The 27,037-nt window shown below is 37.4% G+C and overlaps 1 protein-coding gene across 1 annotated transcript; it reads left to right on the forward strand.

The window, feature by feature from the left end:
- Positions 1 to 12,234: 12,234 nt before the first annotated feature.
- Positions 12,235 to 23,904, forward strand: LOC114645349 (extracellular calcium-sensing receptor-like). Its single transcript, XM_028793211.2, is given in 4 exon segments — positions 12,235 to 12,462; positions 16,291 to 16,414; positions 22,923 to 23,467; positions 23,469 to 23,904. Coding segments are annotated over 4 exon segments (1,143 nt in total). The 5' UTR covers positions 12,235 to 12,360; the 3' UTR covers positions 23,841 to 23,904.
- Positions 23,905 to 27,037: the final 3,133 nt, after the last annotated feature.

A 27,037-nucleotide genomic window follows, 5' to 3' on the forward strand; every position in this document is an offset into this window, starting at 1 on the left:
GTGTGTGAAGTGCATATTATTCACTGGGTAGAACAGATTATTTTTGGTCAGAACTCAATGTATTTCTGCAAGAATTGCTCTGTAAGAATTACTGTGTAGTGACTCTAACCTGTGCAGGAATATGCAAGTGAACATCTGCAGGTGGGTAGATAGATCCATAGATGATGGAGAAGCATAAAAGCATCTGTTCTGAACAGAGTGGAAGAATCAAATAGAAAAGATTGAGAAAGTGTATCTTCTGACCTACAGTATAGATGGCAGCATTCAGATAGGAAACATTGAGCTTGACTGACTTTTTAAAGGTGACAACGTACATTAAGTGGCAGAATTAGTCAGAAAACTTGAAAATGTTGGACTTTGTTGTCTTAACCGTGTCCTTTAATTGCTACTGAAGACTCATTATAGCAAGGACATCAGGGAATGTAAGTGCTGGTCCATTGTCCTTGTAGCTCTAAAAGGGTAGTTCTGATCACCAAAGTGAATGCAGGCCTTGGCTCATAGTGGCCCTGGAAGATGTTTAACAGCTTCTTTGACCCAATGGGCTCAATGAGGTTAATTGGGACAATGACTTACTGCTGAAATGAAGAGGGTGGAATAAGAAGAAATAATAATAATAATAATAATAATACATTTTATTTATATAGCACCTTTCCCATGCTCAAGGCACTTACAGAATAAATAAAGAACGGCAGAATATACAGTATATAGCATTGTACAAACCAGATAAATAAATAAAGAAGATTAAGACAGTAAATTCTGAGAAAAAAAACAGACAACATAATTGATGGTCTAGCACACACATACAGGTTACATTAGCAACTTGACAGAGAGGTAAACTGAGAGAAGGGTAATAAAGTCAAGTAGAGCTAAAAGCCTTCCTGAACAGATGAGTTTTGAGTTGTTTTTTAAAAGAATTCATGGAGTCAGCTGACCTGATTAATTTTGGTAGGTCATTCCAGAGTCTGGGCGCTATACAGCTGAAGGCCCTGTCACCCATGGAGTGTAGATTAGTGAGGGGCACAACAAGATTACCAGAATCAGAGGACCTTAGTGGGCGGGCAGGCACATAGTGATGGAAAAGGTCACTGATGTAGTTTGGTGCGAGGTTATTTAAAGCTTTGTAGGTTATTAGTAGGATTTTATATTCGATTCTGTAGGACACAGGGAGCCAGTGGAGACGGAGCAGGATGGGTGTGATGTGCTCGCTGCTGCTGGTTCGAGTAAGGACTCTTGAAGCTGAGTTTTGAATAAGCTGGAGCTGTGATATAAGATTAGAAGGGGCTCCGTGTTTTGTTGTACTTAGTACGTGAACAGTAGGTAAATCTCCCCAATTGGTTGTTATGATTGTTGACTTCATCAGTATTCAAAACAGTCTTTATTTCAGAGTTAGGCCTCAAAGCTCCAGACAGGCCTACTATTATAGGGAAACTTATCCCAAAATCTAGAAGCAGGCCTTCAGCCTACACAGGCCCAACAATAGAAACAACTTCAATAAACTATGATCCCCAATAACAAAAAACGGTATTCCTTTATATTTAGAGATCTATTGCACAAAGAAAGGCTTCTTTTGGTTATCATAACACTTACAAAGCAACAGTAGATATAGGTAATTCATTTTTACAAATAAATCAAAACAGCAAAAGAAAGAATAATACAAAATCTGATTCTTTCTATAATAGGCAAACCAATAGAGAACAAAAAAATCAATAACTAAAAAAGGCAAAAATATCCAAAAAACACAAACTGCAATAGCTGGAAATTTAGCAAATGCCTGTTTTGCTAATTACGGAGAACCAGCTGCTTAGAAAAGATTAAGACCAGGAGAATAAACATGTACTGGCTCTCAAGAAACAGCAGAGAATGACAGAGTCAAAAAGCAAGCTGAGGTCAAAGAGAGAGATTAAAAGTTTGAAAATCAAATATTTGAAGTCAAGAACAAGGGCAGAAACTCAGTTTCCAGGAGCACAAAGACAAAAAGTAGCAAAGTAGGTTTTCTATCCACAAATTCAGATAATCCAGGACTGCTACTGTTATACTGTCACTCGAGGGATGTCACAAGTGTGCACACTCTTGGGGAATCTAGAAGGTCGTCACAGAAATGGCTGACACAAAACTCCCAAAATGGCAGCACCCATGGAAAAACCAAATGGCACTACTGCAAGACACAAATAAATTTACAACTTTTAAACTGTCTACAACACCAAAATTAATGGCAGCAATGAAATCTCTGACTCTCAGAACCTCTAGAAAAACACAAGCATCATCAGAAAATGTGTAGGAATAAACATAAAAAATTAAAAATAGCCTCAGCCTGGAATTGTGGGAAACAATTTATGCTGCCTCCCCAGCACACCACCGCATAGAACAGGGCACTCGCCACAACCGCCTGATAGAACATCTGCAGCATCTTATTGCAGATGTTGAAAGACACCAGCCTTCTAAGGAAGTATAGTGGGCTCTGTCCTCTCTTGCACAGAGCATCAGTATTGGCAGTCCAGTCCAATTTATCATCCAGCTGCACTCCCAGGTATTTATAAGTCTGCACCCTCTGTACACAGTCAACTCTGATGATCACGGGGTCCATGAGGGGCCTTGTCCACCTAAAATCCACCACCAGCTCTTTGGTTTTGCTGGTGTTCAGTTGTAGGTGGTTTGAGTCACACCATTTAACAAAGTCCTTGATTAGGTTCCTATACTCCTCCTCCTCCTGCCCACTCCTGATGCAGCCCACTATAGCAGTGTTGTCAGTGAACTTTTGCACGTGGCAGGACTCCAAGTTGTATTGGAAGTCCGATGTACAGTATATAGGCTGAACAGGACCAGAGAAAGCACAGTCCCCTGCGGCGCTCCTGTGTTGCTGACCACAATGTCAGACGTGCAGTTCCCGAGACGCACATACTGAGGTCTGTCTTTAAGATAGTCCACGATCCATGCCACCACGTATGAATCTACTCCCATCTCTGTCAGCTTGTCCCTAAGGAGCAGAGGTTGGATGGTGTTGAAAGCGCTAGAGAAGTCTAGAAACATAATTCTTACAGCATCACTGCCTCTGTCCAAGTGTGAGAGGGATCGATGTAGCAACTAGATGATGGCATCCTCCGCTCCCACCTTCTCCTGGTATGCGAACTGCAGAGGGTCAAGGGCGTGGCGGACCTGTGGCCTCAGGTGGTGAAGCAGCAGCCACTCCATGGTCTTCATCACATGTGACATCAGAGTGACAGGCCGGAAGCCATTCAGCTCACTAGGACGTGATACTTTTAGGACTGGGGTGATGCAAGATGTTTTCCAAAGCCTCTGGACTCTCCCCTGTTCCAGGCTCAATTTGAAGATGTGCTGTAGAGGACTCACCAACTCCAACACACAAGCCTTCAGCAGTCATGACGATACTCCATCTGGACCCACTGCTTTGCTGGCACGAAGTCTCCTCAGCTCTCTGCTTACCTGGGCTGCTGCAATTGTGGGTGGGGGGAAACTCTCTCCTATGCTGGTGTCAGCAGAAGGATGGGTGGAGGATGCAGTACTCTGAGGTAAGAGTGGGTTAGGGTGGTCAAACCTGTTAAAGAAGTTGTTCATCTGGTTTGCTCTCTCCACATCTCTCTCGATGGTGGCACCCTGCTTCGAGCTGCAGCCAGTGATGATCTTAATCCCATCCCACACTTCCTTCATGCTGTTATTCTGCAACGTCTGCTCCAGCTTTCTCCTGTACTGCTCCTTCGCCGCCCTGAGCTGGACTCAGAGTTCCTTCTGCACAAGCTTGAGCTCATGCTGATCACCGCCTTTAAAAGTCCTTTTCTTCTGGTTCAAAAGGTCCTTGATGTCACTTGTAATCCATGGCTTGTTGTTAGCATAGCAGTGTACTGTTCTTACTGAAACTACAATGTCCATACAGAAGTTGATGTAGTCAGTAGTGCAGTCAACAACCTCCACAATGTTCTCACTATATGATCCCTGCAGGATATCCCAGTCCGTAGTTTCAAAGCAGTCTCTCAGAGCCTGCTCTGCCTCAGGGGACCACTTCCTGAATAAGCGTGCGGTTGTAGGTAGCTCCCTCACTCTTGATTTGTAGTGAGGCTGAAGTAGAACCAGATTATGATCTGCTTTACCAAGCGCAGGCAGCGGGGTGGCGCTGTATGCATCTTTAACGTTTGCATACAGTAGGTCAATAGTCCTATTTCCCCGAGTGTCACAATCCACATATTGGGAGAAGGCAGGTAATGTTTTGTCCAGCGTCACATGGTTAAAGTCTCCAGCAATTAGCACAAGCGCTTCAGGGTGCTTTGTTTGCAGTTTAGCAACAGCAGAATGGATGATGTCACCCGCTATCGCCACGTCCGCCTGAGGAGGGATGTAAACAATAACAACAATGACGTGTCCAAACTCTCTGGGCAAGTAATAGGGACGCAGACTTACGGCCAACAGTTCGATGTCCCTGCAGAAAGTGGAGATTTTAACGTTTACATGTCCAGAGTTGCACTACCTTGTATTAACATAGAGAGCAAGTCCTCCTCCTTTCCGCTTCCCGCAGGTATTTGCGTCCCTGTCCACTCTAACTGTGCTAAACCCGGGTAGCTCCACGTTAGCATGTGGGATGTTAGTTGTTAGCCACATTTCACAAAAACACAACAAACTGCATTCTCTGTAGGTCCTGACATTTTTCACCAGAGCAGCCAGTTCGTCGATCTTATTTGGTAGTGAGTTCACATTTCCCAGGATCACACAAGGCACCGAAGGCTTGTATCGCCACTTTCTCACTAGCCGCTTGGCTTTTAGCTTAGCGCCGCCTCTGCTGCCATGATGCAACCTTCTTACCTCATTGGGTAAATAGGGAACTACACCAGCATGGGCCTTTGTTCTCAGCGCTTGAAGTTGACTACCTGAATAGACGAGTCTCTGCATGCAAAAATCAATGTCCAAGTAGCAAAAAGTAGTAAAAAGTGTCCAGGGAACGAGTCCACATAAAAGAAAGTGGTAGGAGTAATCGGTGAAATAGAGAAAAATAGAGAAAAAGGTAGAAAGATAAAGTCATACACGGAGCTGCTGGAAAGGCTGCCACTCGCAGTGGCACCTGAGTCATATAGCCATCTTCAACTCTCACATTCTACTGACTGCACAAGAAAAGGCAGTGGTGAAAGGAAATAAATTGGGAGACATTTAAAGGAAAAAAATGACCTATAAAACTTACAGTATTATAAAGAAAGTCCTTCTGTCAATGTATTTTCTGAATTTCATTGTCTGCCTAGTGTTTCTGCATATTTTCTCCTGCTCTGTATCTATTTTTTTTTCATTTTTGGCCTCTTATTCATTTTGGAGTTGAATTTTTAACTAGTGCAAGTATTCCTAATTATTCTGACATACGAATGGCTCTTAAGCTTACTTCAGATCGTTTAGATCTGGGCCTCTTATTGGTTAGTGTAAGATAGATAGATAGATAGATAGATAGATAGATAGATAGATAGATAGATAGATAGATAGATAGATAGATAGATAGATAGATAGATAGATAGATAGATAGATAGATAGATAGATAGATGTTTGTGCCCATGTTAGATGCCCATGTTTGTGAATTTTTGAAATGTCTGACATAAGAATTCAATATAATTATGATTGGGTAAATGTATTGCAACTGGTGTAAAGAATTGTCTGGCCCAAGCTACTCTGTTTTTCAATACTGGTAAAAAATCAAGAATGTTTAGACTTATTACAACATGTAAGCATTATTTAGAGAAAATGTGAATTGTCAGCTATTCTACATTTAGAGAAATGGCTAACCTCAAGACCAAGGGAATCAAGTATAAAATACTCCATCCTTTAGAATCTTTTCTGACTAAAGCATTATTTGTGTCACTTTAAATGTTCAGTTGTCATTTGAACTAGAAGTTGCGTATCTCATAATTAATTCAATTTAAGCTCGAAGTGCATAATAAACAACCAATTCATTAAACTTTTAAACAAAGATAAACTATTACTATAAATATACCCACTTCTAGGCAATATGTGAAATTTTGCATAGCAACTTTTATTTACATTCAATGCAGTTGCATATTATTGTTTACTTATCCATCCATCCATCCATCCATCCTCTTCAGCTTATCGGAGGTCGGGTCGCAGGGGCAGCAGCTTGAGCAGAGATGCCCAGACTTCCCTCTCTCCGGCCACTTCTTCTAGCTCTTCCAGGAGAATCCCAAGGCGTTCCCAGGCCAGTCGGGAGACATAGTCCCTCCAGCGTGTCCTGGGTCTTCCCCGGGGCCTCCTCCCGGTGGACATGCCCGGAACACCTCACCAGGGAGGCGTCCAGGAGACATCCTGATCAGATGCCCGAGCCACCTCATCTGACTCCTCTCGATGCGGAGGAGCAGCGGCTCTACTCTGAGCCCCTCCCGGATGACTGAGCTTCTCACCCTATGTTTAAGGGAACCGCCACCTTATCGTGGTGGAGGGGTTTGCGTGTCCCAATGATCCTAGGAGCTCTGTTGTCCGGGGCTTTATGCCCCTGGTAGGGTCACCCAAGGCAAACTGGTCCTAGGAGAGGGATGAGACAAAGTGTGGTTCAAAAGAACTTCTATGATGAACAAAAAATTTGGACGGCGTTTTCCCTCGCCCGGTCGCGGGTCACCGGGGCCCCCCTCTGGAGCCAGGCCTGGAGGTGGGGCTCGATGGCGAGCGCCTGGTGGCTGGGCTTGCACCCATGGGGCTCGGCCGGGCACAGCCCGAAGAGGCAATGTGGGTCCCCCTTCCCATGGGCTCACCACCTATGGGAGGGGCCAAGGAGGTCGGGTGCAGTGTGAGTTGGGTGGTGGCCGAAGGCAGGGACCTTGGTGGTCCGATCCTCGGCTACAGAAGCTGGCTCTTGTTTACTTATATTACATATAATTTAATTTCCCGATATCACAACAGCACTGCACAAAGATGGCACAATGATGCCTCGCAGCTGTACAGTCCTGGGTTAAAATAATTGTATGGTCAATATGAGTAACGTGGACATTATCCTCTTCTCCTCATTTAGTCTGATTGGGTATTCAAATTTCTTTGTATTTCCTAAAGATGTAAATGTTAAGCTGACTATAAATCTAAGTGTGTCTTCATTGTGCAAATATGGATGCCCTGAGATGTTTGGGATATATCCTGCCTTGGGTCCTTCCCTGTCAGGATAGGCCCCTGCATTTCCACAATTCTGTGGAAATCACAGATAGAAACAAACACATAAAACCCTAAAACATTACTTTTCATTTGAATTTTAAATAATGTTCATCTTTTAACTTATGCATGCAACAAACTAGTTTTGTCATGACTGAATAAGCAGCAGCTATCACCAATGCTAAAGCACAATACAATACATAATTATGCCAACATTTTTAGTCATTTTGTGCGCTTGTGACACAGAATGTGCCACACAATAAGTACCATTATTAGTAAGCTGATCAATCAGTGGCTGTCAGCTTAGCTAAGTGATATAAGACGCAGCTTGCAATTCCTAGTAACCTAAGTTCACCTTGTAGCTATGTCCAGTACAGCTGCTGGAGGTGGGAGGTGACACTCTGAGTGATCCCACAGCAAAACAGCACACCTTTGTTGAGGGATCAATCTTCAGTTAGTGGTGGCTTTTCATGTCATTGTTATTCTTTTTCTGACTGTATATATAAGGTCAACATGCTGTACATACCTGTAGTTTAGTTTAGTTGAAAGAAGTTTAAAAATACACTATTATGTTCACAGGAATATGTTGTATTGGGGTTTCAAAAAAGGGGAAAAAGGCCATGATAAAGTACTCAAGACCGAGTCTAGAACCTTCATTGGTCTGCCTAAAGACATTACCCCCAGAATCCTGATCCCAAACTCTACAGACATGCTTCGACCAGCACAGGTTTAAACGAGCCCCTGGTTTTAAAATCTAAAATATACTTAAAGGTCCCAAAATATATGAAAAATGTTCTTCAAGGCAAAAGGCCTTTTATGCCTGCCTATAGTTCAACAATATGCAAAATATCTATGTAAAATGTTTGTATATATTTGTTTTATACAGTATTTCTATACACATAAGGTTATTATTCTCATGTGTACGGAGTACAGTGAAATTCTCACTTGTATTCTCACTATGTTCAGCTTTTATAATAAACTAGGGGGGTAAGCCCCCCTGGCACCTTTTGCGCCCAACCCTCAGTTGTGACCAGTCTGCCACTCGCGTTGTGAAGAGGGGGGCTGAACACACCCCAAGGAGACACAGTCGTCCCTCTTAAACGATAATACAATGGGAAACAAATACAGTTTTTTTACCTTCTCTTTGCGTAATCAGCTGCTGGATTGCTGTTGCTGCCATGCTGCGTGATCTGCATCTCGTGCAGCACTTCAAACATTTAAAAGCCTGTACAGCAGCTGTCCTACTCTTTGTCTTTTATTTTCGGCCCCAGGCGTGGTTAAATCTTTTGGCACAAAGTCCCGTCTCGCAAGACGCGAGTTCTTGATATTTTTTAGTTTATAATTTAAAAATGGAATAAGAATCTGAAAATCTGTAAACATCACATTAAAGTTTGGTAAATTCTGAAAAGAATGATACCAAACATTTATCTGTAGGTTTTAAAATAAGCCTGATTTAAAGCATGACTAAAAACGTTACATAAAATCACTGCATTTTTAGGCTTAGGATTTTATATATATAGAGTAGATAAATAAATAATTAAAAATTCAGTTATATTCCTAGTTGCCAAAGGCGATACACCACAAGAGTCCAGGGTCTATAATGTAAAACAATAACTCAAAAACTACAGAGTGAACAAATGTATTTTGAATAAACCTCTTCAGTAGTCCTTACTACTGAGTGAAAATTGAAAGCACAAATTAAACTTTAAAAGGTCTGGAAGAACTTAATCAAAACAAACTGATGTTGAAAGAAAGTAAAAAAAGAATTCTCCATCCATATCTACTATTTAAATTTGGTCTCTTGCACTCTTTTCTATGTTGTCATTTCCTTACCGTATCAGTTCATAAAATATATATCAACATTTTAAATGATGTAAGCAAATGAATGATATTTCAACATTCTGGGCTTATATAAAGGCACTATATACACTTTGTCTCTATTTAGAATTATATTTTATCTTTGTGACTAACATATACAATCTAGTAAAAAATATGGTTACAAATAAAGATATATTGCAACAATGGTTAATTCCTCAAAATGCATTTTAGGGTACATCTAGGACCGATTAAAAAAGTATAAATGTTAGATACAATAACACTGCACTACCCCTAGGCTTTAGACATGGAGATGGTATTCCAGGATAAAAACCTCTCCAGAGAGAAAGTGATATTTATAAAGGGTGATTTGACATCTCAACTCACTTTAGATGTACCGCTCGCAACAATGAAATGCATGCTATGTATTTCATCTCTTCTGGCTTTAAGTTTCCCCACACCTGCATCTAAAAATCCCATATGCACATCTGAAGAAAAGTTTAATTTGAATAAGCTGTATAAAGCTGGAGATATAATGCTGGGAGGAATATTTATTGCTCATCTGAAAGCAATACAATCAGAACTGTCATATAGTTCTAAACCTCAGGAGTGGAAATGTGATGGGTGAGTTTTGCTTCCTTATATTGCAAGTTTATTAAAAATGTTGGTTAATTTGATCAGTGTGCTTATTTCTTGAATAACAAATGTGTAATCATGTTTCTTTGTGTATTTACTTTTTACTCACAGAGCTAGAAACACTTAGTAGAAAAATGACTCTTATGTAAAGCAAACTATGTGTATTCTTGGTGTTAGGTTCACTAAGCAAAAGAGTCTTCTTATGCCTCTCCATGTTAAAGTTTCATGTAATTTTTCAGTTAAGAAATTTCTTCCATAGTTGCAATAGAGAAGTAATTAATTTTTTTGTTTTCTACAGCTTTGATCTCATAATATTTCAAAGGACAATGGTCATGATCTTTGCTATTGAGGAAATAAACAAAGATAAAAATCTTCTTCCAAATGTAACACTTGGCTATAAAATATATGATAACTGTATGAATGTACAGGTAGCCTTAAGAGGAGCCATGTCTCTTATTAGTAGTCCAGAAGATGTTACAACTGATTATAACTGTAATGGTCCGCCACCTATTGTGGCTATTGTTGGAGATCCCCTCTCCACACATTCAATTGCAATATCAAGAATACTAGGATTGTTCAAGATGCCAATGGTAATGTAGCAAATACCTCTCTTAATACAAAAATATTACACTAAAGAAGCTATGTTGTAAACTCTGTAGAAAACATTTCAGTAGATTAAGTTGTTTTGATTCCTGTGGTACAGATTTTTTGGATGTCTCTAATTTTAGTTAGTAAAAAGTATAAGGATCATACACTACATATGTGTATATATATATATATATGGAAGAGAAGGTCTGTGATACGGTTTGCATATTTGCAGCTGGAGATCCACAAAGGGAGAAAAAATGAATCAGTAGTTTTTATTCCTGAGCTTTCAACCCCTGCCAGGGGTCTTCATCAGAAGATAATGCTTAGACTTACAAGAAAGACTTACAAATTATATATTGCCTTTGATTCTTGTACGTCTAAGCATTATCCTCAAGACCCCTGGCAGGGGTTGAAAGCTCAGGAATAAAAACTACTTTATGATACGTGATTCATTTTTTCTCCCTTTGTGGATCTCCAGCTGCAAATATACATACTGTATATACAGTATATATATTTCAAATAAAATCATCTGATTATCAAGATGTGGAATGATGAAATACAATTAATAATCCATCAAAAGCATTTCACATATGCAGTAAAACTGTTTTTTGTATTTATTAAAATTGTAGCAGAGCATAACTAATTCAATCACAGTACTTTACACTTCAACCTTTTGATTTCCATGGAGATAATTTAACTATAATACACTAAATGCTCTTATAATTCTTTTTTTTGGGCTATGTACTTTTTCTCTCATTTTTTTAAATAACATTTTATAAGTTCATTTTTAAACTTCCCAATTTAGTCAAAAGTAGCGTTAAACTGAAATTAAACAGCATGAAATCTGAATTGTTATAGCTCCTCATTCATTAAGAGATCCCTCGATCACCACTGCACTAGTCTTCACAGTAGTTCAATTACAATTAAATTTATTTTTTGTTTCTCTTCAGATCAGCTACTGTGCTACGTGTTCTTGCTTAAGTGACAAACAAGAGTTTCCTTCATTCTTTAGGACAATTCCAAGCGATGATTTTCAAGTTAAAGCCATTGCAAAGCTCATTAAACATTTTGGATGGACATGGATTGGCATTGTAGGAGTTGATGATGATTATGGACTTTATGCTGTTACAAGCTTTATTGAGGAAGTTAAGAAATTTGGCTGTGTGGCCTTTTCTGAAAGTTTTAAACTCAATGATAATATAAAATTGACACAAACAGTTAAAATTGTAAAGCAGTCAACAGCAACAGTGGTTGTTGCATTTTTGGTAAAAGCAGCAGCAACCATGTTAATCAGTGAGGTTGTCCGACAGAACATCACTGGCAGACAATGGATAGCAAGTGATTCCTGGAGTGCTTTTCCTATTTTGGCTAGCAATGAAAAGTTTCAGTCATTTGGAGGAACAATAGGCATTCTTCCTAGAAGAGGAGTGATTCCAGAGCTGGAAGAGTTTCTTCTTCAAACCCGCCCAACTTCTGACCGTGATAACAACTTATTGACTCAGTTGTGGGAAAGAATGTTTGAATGCAGGTTCAATGGAAATAATACTGCATATAACTCATCAGTGAGTCAAAGCAATACATGTACAGGTTTAGAAGACATTAAGAGCAAAAAGTCAGAATATAGTGATGTATCTGAATTAAGGACTTCATACAATGTTTATAAAACAGTATATTCCATAGCACATGCTCTTCATAACCTAGCATCTTGTGAAAATGGTCAAGGACCTTTTGTCAACTGTACATGTGCAGATATCTCACGTGTTCAACCCTGGCAGGTAAGATTAAAAATATATTATAGCATTTTGAAAGACACTGAATCCAATTCAGGGAGCTATACTGGCTCTTTTATAAAAATTAAGAAATCAACAAATTTCTAAATAAATTGCTTATAACAAAAATGAAAACTTCTTATACTTATTTAAATTCTTTTCCAAAAAAAACTATTTGTTTAAGATTTAACTCTTACATCCAAAGTCTACAATGTGTTTATTTTTTCCTTATAATATTTAGCAATTATTCATACTGTATTAAAGTATGCATGGTTCTCTTTTCTTTTGTCAGCTTTTTCATTACTTAAAGAAAGTCAATTTTATAGATCGCCTTGGTGAAAGAGTGGCCTATGATGAAAATGGTGACCCACTTCCAGCATATGAGTTTGTTAACTGGCAGCGCTTAGAAGATGGAACCATGATAACTAAGACAATTGGAGTTTTTGATGAATCATCCTCCACAGTGAATGGACTTTTCCTCAATGAAAAAGATATTTTCTGGAACTTTGCATCTAGAAGTGTAAGCAAAATAATTAGTCTTTTCTGTTGTTTGCCTATGGAATAATATTGTTAAATTTTGGTCATAACCCTAATCATTTCTACAAATGCACTGTCATGTATCATTTTTTTTAAATTTGGGGATATTGTGATTTGTGTCCTGCATTTGGCTGGCGCCCTGTCCAGGGTTTGTTTCCTGCCTTGAACCCTGTGTTGGCTGGGATTGGCTCCAGCAGACCCCCCATGACCCTGTAGTTAGGATATAGCGGGTTGGATAATGGATGGATGGATATTGTGATTTGAATATATTTGAAAACAATCCATGAGAAATTGGTCCTGTTCAGTTTTAGATTGATTAACCATTTTGAAAAAAAAATCAAGCTTGATGTAAATGTATAGATTATTCCTGGATATGTTGCAAAAATGTAACTTCATATTTAATGAGAACTGCATATTAAATGTGTTGTTGCTGAAGATTCAAAATTAAATAGGGAAAAGACTGGAAAAAATGAGTACAATGACTAAACTTGAAAGTTCAGGAGACTCTTCTATTGCAATACAAATATTCCGAAGCTTAACTAAATAAATAATTTTTAAAATATCAAACAAACGTTATAAACAAAGACTAAGAGCTTTGAAAACTAATTATGATATTATATTCTGTCAATTCCGTGGCCTTCACCCCATTAAGAAAATAACTACTGAAAATAAAAAAATAAATAACTATCAAAGTTGCCTATGACATAAAACAAAAAAAAAAACAAAGTTGTAGGAGACATTCCCAGAGGTCTAGCCATAATTCTCAAGATATGAACACTCAATTATTATTTACTTGCTGAGTTTTTAGATCACATTACTATAGGTTTAAAAAAACTTCAGTACAAAATTCTAAGCAATGATGTTTAAAATTATTGTATATTAATTTATACTCAACATTTTACATGGAAGAAGCTTGTTTTGAAAATAGAACTGAAGACTTCTTGACAAATTTTCAAGAAGATTTGAACTAGTTCTATCTATCTATCTATCTATCTATCTATCTATCTATCTATCTATCTATCTATCTATCTATCTATCTAGTACTGAAGGCAGTTTCCCAGTCCTTAATTCAGATAAGGTTATAAGGCTCCAAAGAAAGTAAATATGCTGAGTCTGCTACTAGGCTAAGTAAAAAAGAAATTCTTATCAGTATATTTTCATACATATCCAAAACACATGTCTTGAGAAAACATAAAACCTTTACAGTGTTTTAAAGACTTTTGTTTACTAAATATATCCCTAAATAATTCATAAAAGAGAGATAAAATGTCAACAACAAAATCTTTAGTAATGCGTGGTGTAATTTTAAATAAGCTGCGCTTTTTTCAAAAGTTAATTGAAGCCACTATTTCCTTTGAAAACCAGTCATTTAAAGGATTATATTTTTTAAGCAACGGGAAGCCCAAACTTAACTTGAAGTAATGCACAATGTGTAATGAAGAAAGTAAGAGTTTTTAATGTGTGGCACAGACTTGCAATGAAAAAGGTGGAGACATAAATTCTAACAACCCTGACCCCACAGGATTGCCTTCAATAGATCATGCCATGGTGTTAAATTGTAATGGTGTTTAGCTTCAAGCTATTCTGCTGCTAGACTGAAACTAATAACATTTCCTCATGGTCCTGGAGTCCACAAGGACAACATCTCCTTATTATGAATACCATTAAGGAGTTTTGAAATAGAGTCTGAGCTTAAGCACCAACCTTCATTGGTAGATAGGGATAGCCGGCTACCAGATGACCTGAACCACCACATTCAAATCACAATCCTTCCTTAAAACACTTGTCTTACTCACTAGTGCTTACTTTTCTTTTAACAGAGACTTACTGCTTGATTAGTTTCATACTGAGTTCTTAATGTATTTATCTCTAATGCCAGGGAAATTATTAGCTCAAATATAGTTGAAAATGCCAGCTGACCGGAGCAGACTGATTTTTTTTTGTTCCTCTTTCTTATCTTGTATTGTTTCTGTTGTTTTCATAAAATGGTCCATCTCAGGATCCATACTATTTTAAGATCATGATTCAGTTCTGAATTGAAGATAGTTTAATAAAAAAGGGACCAGGCAATGGATGCAAAACTGATACCATAAGGTTAGGCTGAAATCTGTAACCAGGTAGATAGAAATCTTGCACTAATTCCAATCACTTGACAGGCTCAATGAGCATTAATTGTTGCTAAAATCAAATACCCTAATCCTAATACAAAATCACAAAATGTAATTCTAAATTCAAAATCAAAAAATGTTACACAATTTCAAGCCTGATAGGTTAGAAACTAAAGAAAGCCTCACTCTTTTCGTTTTAGTATTTATTCACAATCCTGGACAGTGAGAGGTCTGCGATGTTGAACTTTATGTGGTCGCGTTAAGTCACGACTCACACAGGTCACAACTTCTGAGATCATGCCCATAAGCAATCAGTCAGTGCATTATGTCAACTACACAGTGGCAGAACCTGTGCAAAACAAAATGGTGGATTGGGAACAATAACAATACAAAAATTTAAAAATGTCAGTATTTACAAATTGCAACTGAAAGTGGAAAAAATTAACACATTTTATAACCTCCAGAAATTTAGCAGAAAAATCTTGAATTAATCATAAAATAAAGTAATAAATCTTATAAAATTTTGACACCATACATTACTAACGGTGAATATGACATTAGAGGAAAAAGAAATTGGTGCTGCATTTGTATAATGCATAAATGAACTTCAGAGATACCCAGGAGAAGAGCAGTTCAGTAGTTAGCAAGATGTCATTTTCCTGAATGATCTTTTCTGAATAAATTAATTTTATTATGTTCCAGTCTCCTCTTTCTTTTCATCTTTCTTTCTCCTTCTATTGGTTGCCAATGAGTCAATCCTGAAAATGTACACCTCAGGCTTGTACTTGCATGCATTCAGATACGTGCAAATGTGTATATCATGATCTACATTGGAATTAAAGACTGTCTACTATAAGATCAATTTAGGGGAAAAAAACAGGCTGTGCAAGCAGGAGACAATTTCCCGGATTTTGAAAACATAATTAATTTTTAAGTTTGAAGGCAAAGTCTTAATTATATTTATGGAATTAGCTTCAAAATGTCATCATTTACAAATAAAATGTATGACACCACCCCTCTAAGTAATGGTTCATGTTTTAATGTTACATTTATTTATTTTTTTCCTGATCAATTATAATAGTTTAAAAGGGTCTAAGATAGGAACAAACCCTGGATGGAGTATTAGACCATCAAAATTATATTGTTATATACCATTTTGCCATAGTTTTTACATTTAAATGTATTTATTTAGCTGTTTTTTTTGGTTCACTGTGAACAAAATGTGTGTTAATGCAGAAAGCACAAGCAATTTCTGAATCAAAGGAGTGTTTGATTAATCCATTAAATACATGTCACGTAAGTACAGAAAGTTTTAATTATGTAAGGTAAAAATGACATATAAATCAAATCATCAAATACAGAGGTTTATTAAACTGCAGGTAATGACAGTGTGGAAAATATAAATTAGTCTTAGAATCAGGTAGTCACTGGAATCCCCTTTAGTGCCATCAGAATGACAAAACAAAGCTCATCAATAAATTTCCTCTAATACATTAGAACTGTCAAATCTGTCAGTCATATTCAGTAATTGTTATGTTCATAGCTTTTAACTTCTAGGATTTTACTTACTTCTCAACATTAAATTAAATGATAAGTAGTATCACAAAACATCCTGTTAGAATGTGAATACAGTTTCAAATTGGACTTTTCAGGAATGTAATTATTATTACTGAAACTTTTCCAAAAAAATATTTCTTTTCTAGATTCCCGAATCGGTCTGCAGCAAAAGTTGTCAGCCTGGTACTAGAAAAGCCATCAGGAAAGGCGAGGCAGTATGCTGTTTTGATTGTGTGCCATGTGCTGATGGTGAGATAAGCAGTCAGGTCGGTAAGTGTCGAACCTGCCAACCAAGTAACAGGAACAAGAAATCTGTTCAGTGGTCAGATATGCCAGCTTACAGTTCCAAAATCCACAATTTAAATCTCTGTCCAGACCCTTATCTGCCTAAAACATGCTCATTCCCACTTTATCATTGTGAGTTTTCAGTGGGTTCCGGGCTCACCTTTAACAATTCGAAAGGTATGATTGTTTGGTTAGTTTATTGACTTTAAACTGATGTTCACCCGAGTATAAGTGCATGTTCTTTTTAACTGGTTACCACCATGTCCAGGGTGCATGAAATCTTTTAGAAATACTAATAATGTACCTGAAGCCCATGATAATAATAATGATGATTTTTTTTAAACTTAATCTCCTTTGCATTATGTTTACCACTGGAAAAACTAACAAAAAATGACAAATTTTTCTCAATAAGAAATAAATGTTATGTGTAACAAAAACATGTAAATACCGCAGCAGGAAAGGTATGTCTAGTGTCCACAGCTATACTGATACAGATTTAGTAAACGCTCTTTGTGTGAAATGTTTTGAAACAGTAACCAACGCATAGCCGTATGTTGCAATCGGGACATTAGAAGTGTTTTTTTTTGTGAAATTTTCTAATATTTTTTTCTGTTGTGTGAAAATGAGGGAGTAAAATGTCAGTGCCTTATCCACATGATCAACGCACCCATTGTGTTATTGTAGGCTACTATTGCGGATGTCTTAGTGACTTCCACACTCCCCCTGGCATGAATATTGACAGTTGCTGCATTGTAAGCAGTGCTTGGGGGCCTAATATCTTCCTTGCCCTTCCACTTGATTGCAATCATTTTGCCTTTTTGCTACACCTACTTGCACTACGGTTAACCTTCACACGACCAAATTCACCAGAATATTCTTGGAGGTTCAGTCATACAGTGCCATATGCATCAGTTTCACTATCCATGTCAATCGCATTGTTATCACTTATGCTTGAGTCAACTAATGTTTCAGTTTCAGTTTGTTCTAAAACTTGATTTACAGATTTTTGTTTACATGACATGGTGTGTTTTGGTTAAAGGCTTCATCCCACTCATCAATATTTATTAGTTACCATGCAGTGGTAAAATGGATAGAAACATTCATGATTTTTTGCAGCATGATATTACTTTATTCACTAGATGGCAGAGGAATACTGTATGAGGGATTTTGAGGCGTAACATTGTACAATTGAATAATAACAGCTTCTAGGGATAAATATGAAATACAATTCAGTACCTAGGAGGTTTACAAAGTAGAAAATATCTAGATCCAGCTGCTGTCATTCAGCCAGCATACACCAGGAAAAACCTTTACTATGTTACAAAATGCCTGCTTATAGTTCTGACTCCTTTGATCTCCAATATCCTCCAGTTTTTCCTGGAAGACATATGTGTTGGGTTTCAAAAAACTTACAGCAGATTCAGAAACAAATGCTCAGAACAAAATAAAACGAAAGAGCTCATAAAAAAAAACTGTTTCATCCATCCATCAGTTTTCTGAACCCAGTCTGTTATTTAAGGCAAGGAACAACAATGGATGCAGTGACAATTCATCACAGTGTGCACTTAATGATGCCAATCCAGTTTTGACTCATCACTTAACCAAACATGTACGGATGTGGGAGAAAAAATGGAGTACCTGGAGGAAAACACAAGTAGACACTTAGAGACTGTGCACTTAAACGTAGGTTATGACCAAGCCATGCATTTGACCTTAGCCTTTTGGACCTATGAGGCAGTAATGCTTGACCACTGCACAAGCTATAGAAGCATTTTTATAATTTTGAAAACATAATGACAATAAAAACTTTTACATTTTGACAAAACTGGAGATGGTTTGTTAGATAATGATTTCTCCATTACCTCTGTAGAGTTTGCATATTCTCTGTGTGTTGATATGCTTTTTTTTAACTGTGTACACCTTAGAAATAGCCCACATGCCAAACACAAACAGAATGTGTGAGAAAAACTGGAGACTCTAAACATGTCTGGCATCACTGAATATGGGTGTGTGCATGTGTGTGCCATGTCCAAAGTATGTGCCTACCTTGCTCTCGGTTCAGAAAACACATGCATGGATTTCAGGATGGGTGGATGGATGTATGGATGGACACAATTTTAGATGTCAGAACTGTGGCACTGATCACAATGTATTTTGAAGTGGATTTGTATGTTTTCCCAGTATTAATGTGAGCATTGTCATGTTGTCTTAAAGTTAGTTGGAAGCTGCTGTTTACTATCTTATAGTTACATTAATTAACTGTATTGCTATGTGCAGGAAGCAAATTCAGGTCAAATTGTATTCAGCTGGAAATTATGCTTCTTTTTGCCTGGTACAACAACATTTATTTATATAGCACATTTTCATACAAAAAGTAGCTCAAAGTGCTTTACATAATGAAGAAAAGAAAAATAAAAGACAAAATAAGAAATTAAAATAAGACAACATTAGTTAACATAGAAAAAGAGTAAGATCCGATGGCCAGGGGGGACAGAAAAAACAAAAAAAACTCCAGATGGCTGGAGAAAAAAAAAAAAATCTGCAGGGGTTCCAGGCCACGAGGCCGCCCAGTCCCCTCTGGGCATTCTACCTAACATAAATGAAATAGTCCTCTTTGTATTTAGGGTTCTCATGGAAGGACTTGATGATGATAGTCATGCAGACTTCTGGCTTTTAATCCATCACTGTTGGAACATCACGATGCTTTGAGTAGATGGTGGTGGCCACCAAAAGGACACTGGAAAAGGAAACAGAAGAGAAAGTAGGGGTTAGTACAGTTAGTACATATGGTATGACATATTTTATTCAAATTAGTTTCAATTAATTAATTTAATTAATGCCACATGGTTTTAGTTTAAGAATAGGAACCTTCTGTGTTTATCAGGCATTCTTGGAACAATAAAAGTAAACCAGAAGTAATCAATTTTATCACAGATTCTTAGTCCTATTTTCTTAAGGTGAGCATACAGTATGCTTCCTGTTCGCTTGCCAGCACACAAGTGCTGTCATGGATAGAATTTTGACATTTTTCACAGATGCTTCTCCAATTGGCTCTTTATAGTTGCATATTTTCCTTCTTTACTCTGTCCAGTTCCGTTTCATCAATGGTCATGTAGTGCCATAGTTTGTAATAAATTATATTCTGCACAAATGTGTGCTAATGTCTGATAGGGTGGCAGAGCAGTCAAACTACAATGGAATTATTTGATTTGAATATGCATCTGCTGACAAACTATTGTGACTGTATGTGATTCACAACGTGTGTGAGTCCAAGTGGTATATGCATGCTCAAATCACATTTTTTCCTTATGCCATGTGTACTCACAACAAATTTTTTATATGGTGCACATACTGAATCACATGCAAACACAGTAGTTTAACCATATATTCACAGTCAAATTATATGATTATTTTTCCTAAACAACACCTCATATCCTTCTGTCAACAGCATTGATACAAACACAGATGTGTATCTACATAAATAAAAAAAAATCGACTAAAAATGTAAAATTTGAAAACACTGTTGAGTCTGCCGTGACTGTGAGCATGCTGCCTTTTGGCATTGTATTCTTCACCAGTTCACCAGTTATTCTTCCAGTTCCTGGAAACTGGTGCAGGCTGCGGACTCAACACCCCAAGTTTTGTGAAAAACACTGTAATGCCATTATTGGTGAGTATATATGTGGAAGGCTGTAATTTTCTTTTATTACGTTTTGTGTTGTCATATTGCACATAGTCTACTGAGTGAGATTCACAATTCACACCAAGTGGCAGTGTGGTGCGTGTTGGTTATGTGTGCACATAAGAATTCCCTTGTACTTTGTACATTCATCCATCCATCCATCTTTCTAATCTGCTTATCCTGGGCAGTGTAGTGGTGCAATTTGACAAGCATAAGGTGCAAGGCAGGAACAGCATCTTGACAGGGCAACAGTGCATCACAGGTACTTTGTAAAAATGAAAATAAATAACTGAAAATTTAGTTTAAACATTTTTTTAAGTCTTAGACTTTTGAAAAGACAAGATCACCTGCTTGTTGAATTATGCATTTTATGTGGTGTGTCATGCCATAATAGAAATATACTGAGGAAAAATATGGCAGATTATGCTACTTGAACAAAGTTACGATGAAACAGTTTGAAGCACTACAAACCAATTTTATACTGAATCACCTTTGCTGAGGATGTGGTAATAAGATAACAGCTGGAGGAAAAGTAATTAAGGTTAGGGGTAAGGTTAGGGTTCCATTGTTTCTTTTCATTTACTCAGCCCATATTTCTGTAGTACATAACTGAAATGACTAGAGTACTAACAGGTTTTTCACATATAACATAAATTAAGGAGGTGTTCCACATAAGTCCTAGCTCACTTTTCCAAACAAAAGCACCCTCTCAGACACATTTAGCTTTTTTGTCATATGAGTCCCCACTATAAGTAGTAGACCAGCGCCTTCAATAACTTCAGAAAATCATTTTTCTGATCTTATTGAGAACAAACACTTAGTATTTTTGGTATTCTGTAAGTAAATAATCAACCTCACACCTGAGCCCCACCTGAGCCACAAGTTTGAATCATAAGAAAAGCAGGTCACTTACCTAGTGAATCCTAAAGGACATTTGGCTAATCAAAGTTAATCTTCAGACTTTCAAATGTGAGGAAAGAAAGTCCTTATTACAAATGAGAAGCTCATATGTGCCTTTTCGCCTTCCAAAATAAATAATTTGTAGGTGTGCTTTTTGAAGTATATCAGTGAAATCCATTACTTTCAGGTCAGTAGTAGATTCTAGCAGACACATTTTCACTTTAAGGTGTCGATTGACAAAATATTCTTCCTTGTGGTTTTAATCAATACGAGAATGTAATATTGAATGCCAGGACAAAAGGAAGGAATTGATTAAAGAAAGAGGCAGTTATTCTGACCAAACTGTCAAGAGCGTTAACATTTTAAATCAAATGGCTGTAGATGTTCTAAATTGGAGAGCAAGATTATCAAGGAATCATGAACTCAAGACACACCTATCTGCTTCCTAACAAAGCTATAGTACTTTATCCACTGGGCTTACTCACTTATGTCCTGTTTATGTGTGACCCCTGCAATGCAGTAGCTTACTAACCAGGGTGGGTCTCTTTCTTGCATTGCATCTGTAACTGTCTCTTTACTGCCCTTAACCTTGACTAATAAAAAGCAAGCATTGATAAAAGAATTAAGGGTCAGCTAGGTCACCCCTTTTAATTCCAAACAGTTGTTAACACTAGAATTACCAGAGCCTATGAAAAAACTTGTAAATCCGGTCCACCTTAAATCTGTTCTCACCTCTCCTTCAGCGTCTTTTGTCTTGTAAATGTGTCTAAGCGCAAGTAGCAAGCAGCCTGGTATCCCATCCCACCGCCCACCTCTGCAGTTCAATTCGCAAAGAAGTTTCTCAGTGCTCAGTGCTTTCTCTTTTCTTCGGTTATATTCTTGAATAAAAGTGCACTTGTTTTGTTACGCTTGTACTTTTTGTGAAAGTGTTTATTTGATATTTGGACTTCAGGCTTCACACATTATACATTTCATGTCAACATTTTGTTAATTATTACTAAAACATGAAAAACGTTTCTGTTTTAACAACGTGTTTACATACTTTGTTGTAGACATATTCCAAATGCTGATGTACTTTTTTACCCTTTAAAGTTCCAGCACTTCACTCGAAGATAAACACTGAGCACTGAGAAACTTCTTTGCGATTTGAACTGCGGAGGTGGGCAGGGGGATGGGATACCAGGATGTTTGCTCCTTGTGCTTAGACACATTTACAAGACAAAAGATACTGATGGAGAGGTGAGAACGGATTTAAGGTGGGCCGGATTTACGAGTTTTTTCGTAGGCTCTGGTAATTCTAGTGTTAATCAAAATAGGTGCATGATGGCACAAAACATAAATAAGAATAATGCAGCCTTCTTGTCTTCTTAAGGTTGTTGGTTCTTGAGAATGGGTCAGTCATGGGGAGCTCATCGTTTTCCAAATGAGTCCGTAGCATCTATAGGTGTTGGTTTTTCATAGCACTTCGGCCATTAGTGATGGGGTTGATTGTCCTAAAGGGGTGTCTTTTCACTGCTGAACAGGAGAGAAAAGACAAGACTGTTAGCGACAATGCCCCCCCTTGCTCCAGTGGGGTATAGCATGCATGTGCAGCGAGATATATATTTAGGCGGAGTGGTGGCTCTGAGGCTAGGGATCTGCACTGGCAATCGGAAGGTTGCCGGTTCGAATCCCGTAAAGAGACTCTCCTCTGTTGTGCCCTTGAGTAAGGCCCTTAACCTACAATTGCTAAGCGCTTTGAGTAGTGAGAAAAGCGCTATATAAATGCAAAGAATTAATTATTATATATATATATAATAACAATATTATTATTAATAATAATATTATATATATGGGTGTGCATGTCATGTGTGTGTGTACTTTATGAATATTTGTATGTCTTATATTTGTATATCTTTGTTTTTTTTTCAGATTCAATTGAGTGCTCAAGGTGTTTACCTGATTTTTGGTCTAATCAAGGAAAAAATCAATGCGTGCTTAAAGAAATTGAATTTTTGTCTTATGAGGATGTGATGGGGATTATTTTAACTACAACTGCACTCCTGGGGACCTGCCTGTCAGTTGCCATTTTGGCCATCTTTATACAGTACAGAAATACTCCAGTTGTAAAAGCTAACAATTCTGAACTGAGCTTCCTTTTGCTTGTGTCATTAAAACTCTGCTTCCTTTGTGCTCTGTGCTTCATTGGACAACCATCACAACTGACGTGTATACTGAGACACTTGATGTTTGGAATTAGTTTTGCTTTATGTATTTCTTGTATTCTTGTGAAAACAATTGTTGTGATAATGGCATTTAAAGCCACTCTGCCCGGGAATAATATAATGAAATGGTTTGGTGTCTCCCAGCAGCGAGGTACAGTGTTCTTCTTCACTTTAATCCAAGCAGTAATATGTTTAATCTGGTTTTGCACTTCCCCACCAGGACCAGCAAAAAATATCAAGTATCAAAATTCAAAAAATCATATTAGAATGTGATGTTGGGTCACAGACTGGATTTAGCTGTCTTTTGGGATATATTGGATTGCTGGCATGTGTTTGTTTTCTGTCTGCTTTTCTAGCAAGGAACCTCCCTGACACTTTTAATGAAGCCAAATTCATAACTTTCAGCATGCTCATCTTCTGTGCAGTTTGGATCACCTTTATACCTGCTTATATCAGCACTCCGGGGAAATATACCGTAGCAGTGGAGATTTTTGCTATTTTGGCTTCAGCCTTTGGTATTCTTTTGGCAATATTTACTCCCAAATGTTATGTCATTTTGTTGAAACCAGAGAGAAACACAAAAAAAGCTCTAATGGAAAAATCCATTGCTGACAAATGCCATTAAATGTGCAATAAGACACAGCAGATTAAAACTTTAATATCTTACTCACCAGGGACAGGAAGATTGTAAATATCCATCCATCCATTATCCAACCCGCTATATCCTAACTACAGGGTCACGGGGGTCTGCTGGAGCCAATCCCAGCTAACATTCTTTTGCGTATTTGCTGTTCAGGTTCCTTTTTTTGTAATGCATAATCCAGAAAGTTTTCATTCACATTGTTCTCTTGGTATCAATAGATAGATAGATAGATAGATAGATAGATAGATAGATAGATAGATAGATAGATAGATAGATAGATAGATAGATAGATATTATAAAGTATTTCCTTTATTTTAAGCACTGTATCGTGATCTTGTTACAATTTTTGTGAAAATGTTATTTTTTAAGAAACAAATAAAGTTTAGCAATTGTTATTTACATATTATATCGACCGTACAAATTTATTTCCTTACAAAGGTTTATGAAATGATGGAAGGGACCCCCTTGACATCCACAAAAACAAGTTTGGTAGAAAATATGTACAGTGGAACCTCGGTTCACGACCATAATTCGTTCCAAAACTCTTGTCGTAACCCGATTTGGTCGTGAACCAAAGTAATTTTCCCCATAGGATTGTATGTAAATACAATTAATCCGTTCCAGACCATACGAACTGTATGTAAATACAGTATATATATATTTTTAAGTTTTTAAGCACAAATATAGTTAATTAAACCATAGAATGCACAACGTAATAGTAAACTAAATGTAAAAACATTGAATAACACTGAGAAAACCTTGAACAACAGAGAAAACTAACACTGCAATAGTTCGCGCTATAGTGCTACCAACCGCTGGCTAAAAACACTTTTTTTAATGAGTTTTAAGCACAGGGAAAAAAATTAACATTTGAAAAAATTCGTAATTTAACAAACCACCAAGAAAAGTAACATTGCAACAATGCACGCTATGAACCGATCACTGTAAACAGAAGTGAAAACAAAAACAAGCCCAGTGCATTCTTTAACTGCCTTCTCACCCATGAGTACTTCAGGAGGTCCATCAGCATAATATCGAAAGTACTCCCAGATGTGTTGGAAGCCCGATTTAGTAGGGCACCGTCGCTCCTGCAGCAGCACCCCATGGCAGCACCCATGGAACCCAACAGGACTGTGTCGAACTGCTACTCCCATGTAGCCATGTGGGAATCTGAGGCACTGCTACAGTCCAGGGGGCCTGCCATCTACAGTTTTAAGGGAAGGTAATGCCCTGTACATGTCAACTCACCAGGTCTTTCCATTAAAGTTTTGTTTTCTTTAATACATTTATTAAAACGTTGTTGACCCATGCACACTTGTTAGGATATATTTTAATTCTTTTAGATTCAATAAACAGCACTTTGCAAAAAAAAAAAAAAAGAAATTTACAGTAGATAATTCTACCTTATCCATGTGTATTTGTATAAACTATACAGGCAAAACTTTTTTGTAGACACTGAACAAATTCATTAATCCATAGTTTAAATCCACTTTCCAAGTATTTTTCCTTCTTTCATATCTGTTCTATAAACTAGGAGGAGGCACACAATGCTGTTATTGGCCTACATCTGTTTAATAAAAAACTTCCTTTTTCCCCTATAATTGTCCTTTTACATACGTCAAGTGTTTTCATTATTCCTTGCCTAGTAGGTTCATAAGTATTTGGACAATGACATAATTTTCATAATTTTGGCACTGTACATCACAACCATGGATTTAAAATTAAGCAATCATTACATGATTGAAGTGTAGATTTTCAGCTTTAATTTAAGGGGTTTACCAAAAATATCATATGAGACATTTAGGAATGACAGCCATTGTTCTGCATAGCCATCCCCACCTTCCCATTTCCAGGGGCTCAAAAGTATTTGGCCATTTGACTGACAAGCTGTTCCATAGCCAGGTTGGAGCATTTCCATCATTATTTCATTAACTATTAAGTAGGTAAAGGGTCTGGAAGTGATTCCAAGTGTGCAATTTGCATTTGGAAGCTGTCACCCTGAATTCTCAATATGAGGCACAAAGTCCTGTCCATGCAAGTAAAAACAGTCTATCATTAGGATGTGTAAAACAAAACAAACCTTTTAGAGCGACAACAGAAATATGATGAGTGGTCAAATCAACTGTCTGGTACATTCTTAAAAAGAAGGAACACACAGGTGAACTCAGCAACACCAGATGGTCTAGAAAACCACAGAAGACAACTGTGTTAGATGATTGCAGAATTCTATCCTTGGTGAAGAACTCCTTCACAACATTTAGCCAAACCAAGACAACTCTGTGGGAGGTAGACCTATCAATGCCAAAGTCTACTATCAAGAGAAGTCTTCATGAAAGTAAAGACAGAGGGTCTACACAGGTGTAAATCACTGGTAAACCTCCTGGAAAGGAAGGATAGATTAGACTTTGCCAGAAAACATTTAAAAGCCTCTCTAGTTCTGGAATAATTTCCTTTGGAAAAGGAAAACTTAACTCAATATATACCAGAATGCTGGAAACAGAAGAGTGGAGAAGAGAAGAAGTGGTTCATGATCCGATGAATACCACATCATCTGTGAAACATGGTGGAGGCAGTTTTATGGCATGACTGTGTATGGCTATGAATAGAAGTCAGTCACTAGTTGTTATTGATGATATGACATTCCTGGCAGAAGAAGCAGGATTAATTCTGAAGTAGGTAGGGCTATACTGCAGTTTTTGCTGAAGACAAAACTGATGGCAGAAGGTTCAAAAAACAAGCAACAACTGAAGACTGTTGCAGTAAAGGCCTGGCAAAGTATTGCTAGGGTGAAAACCCAGCAATTGGAGATGACCATGGGCTCCACACTTCAGGCAGTCATTAATTGTAAAGAATGTTCAGCTAAATATTGAAAATAATCATTATATTTATGATTATGTTAGTTTGTCCAAATACTTTTGAACCTCTGAAAATGGGGGACCATGTATAAAAATGTCTGTCTTTTCTTAACAGCTCATACAATATTTTGTTAACACCTTCAATTAAAGCTGAAATTCTACACTTTGTTTAAAATCCATTGTGGTGGTGGTGATTATGAAATTATGAAAATTGTGCCACTGTCCAAATACATACGGACCTGACTGTATATTGATAAACATTTGTGAAGCCTTCATCAGGGCACAATAAATGAAGGACTACATTTTTCAAATCTGGTTTAAGTA

The sequence above is a fragment of the Erpetoichthys calabaricus genome, chromosome 2, assembly GCF_900747795.2.
Source record: "Erpetoichthys calabaricus chromosome 2, fErpCal1.3, whole genome shotgun sequence".
NCBI classification, from domain to species: domain Eukaryota; kingdom Metazoa; phylum Chordata; class Cladistia; order Polypteriformes; family Polypteridae; genus Erpetoichthys; species Erpetoichthys calabaricus.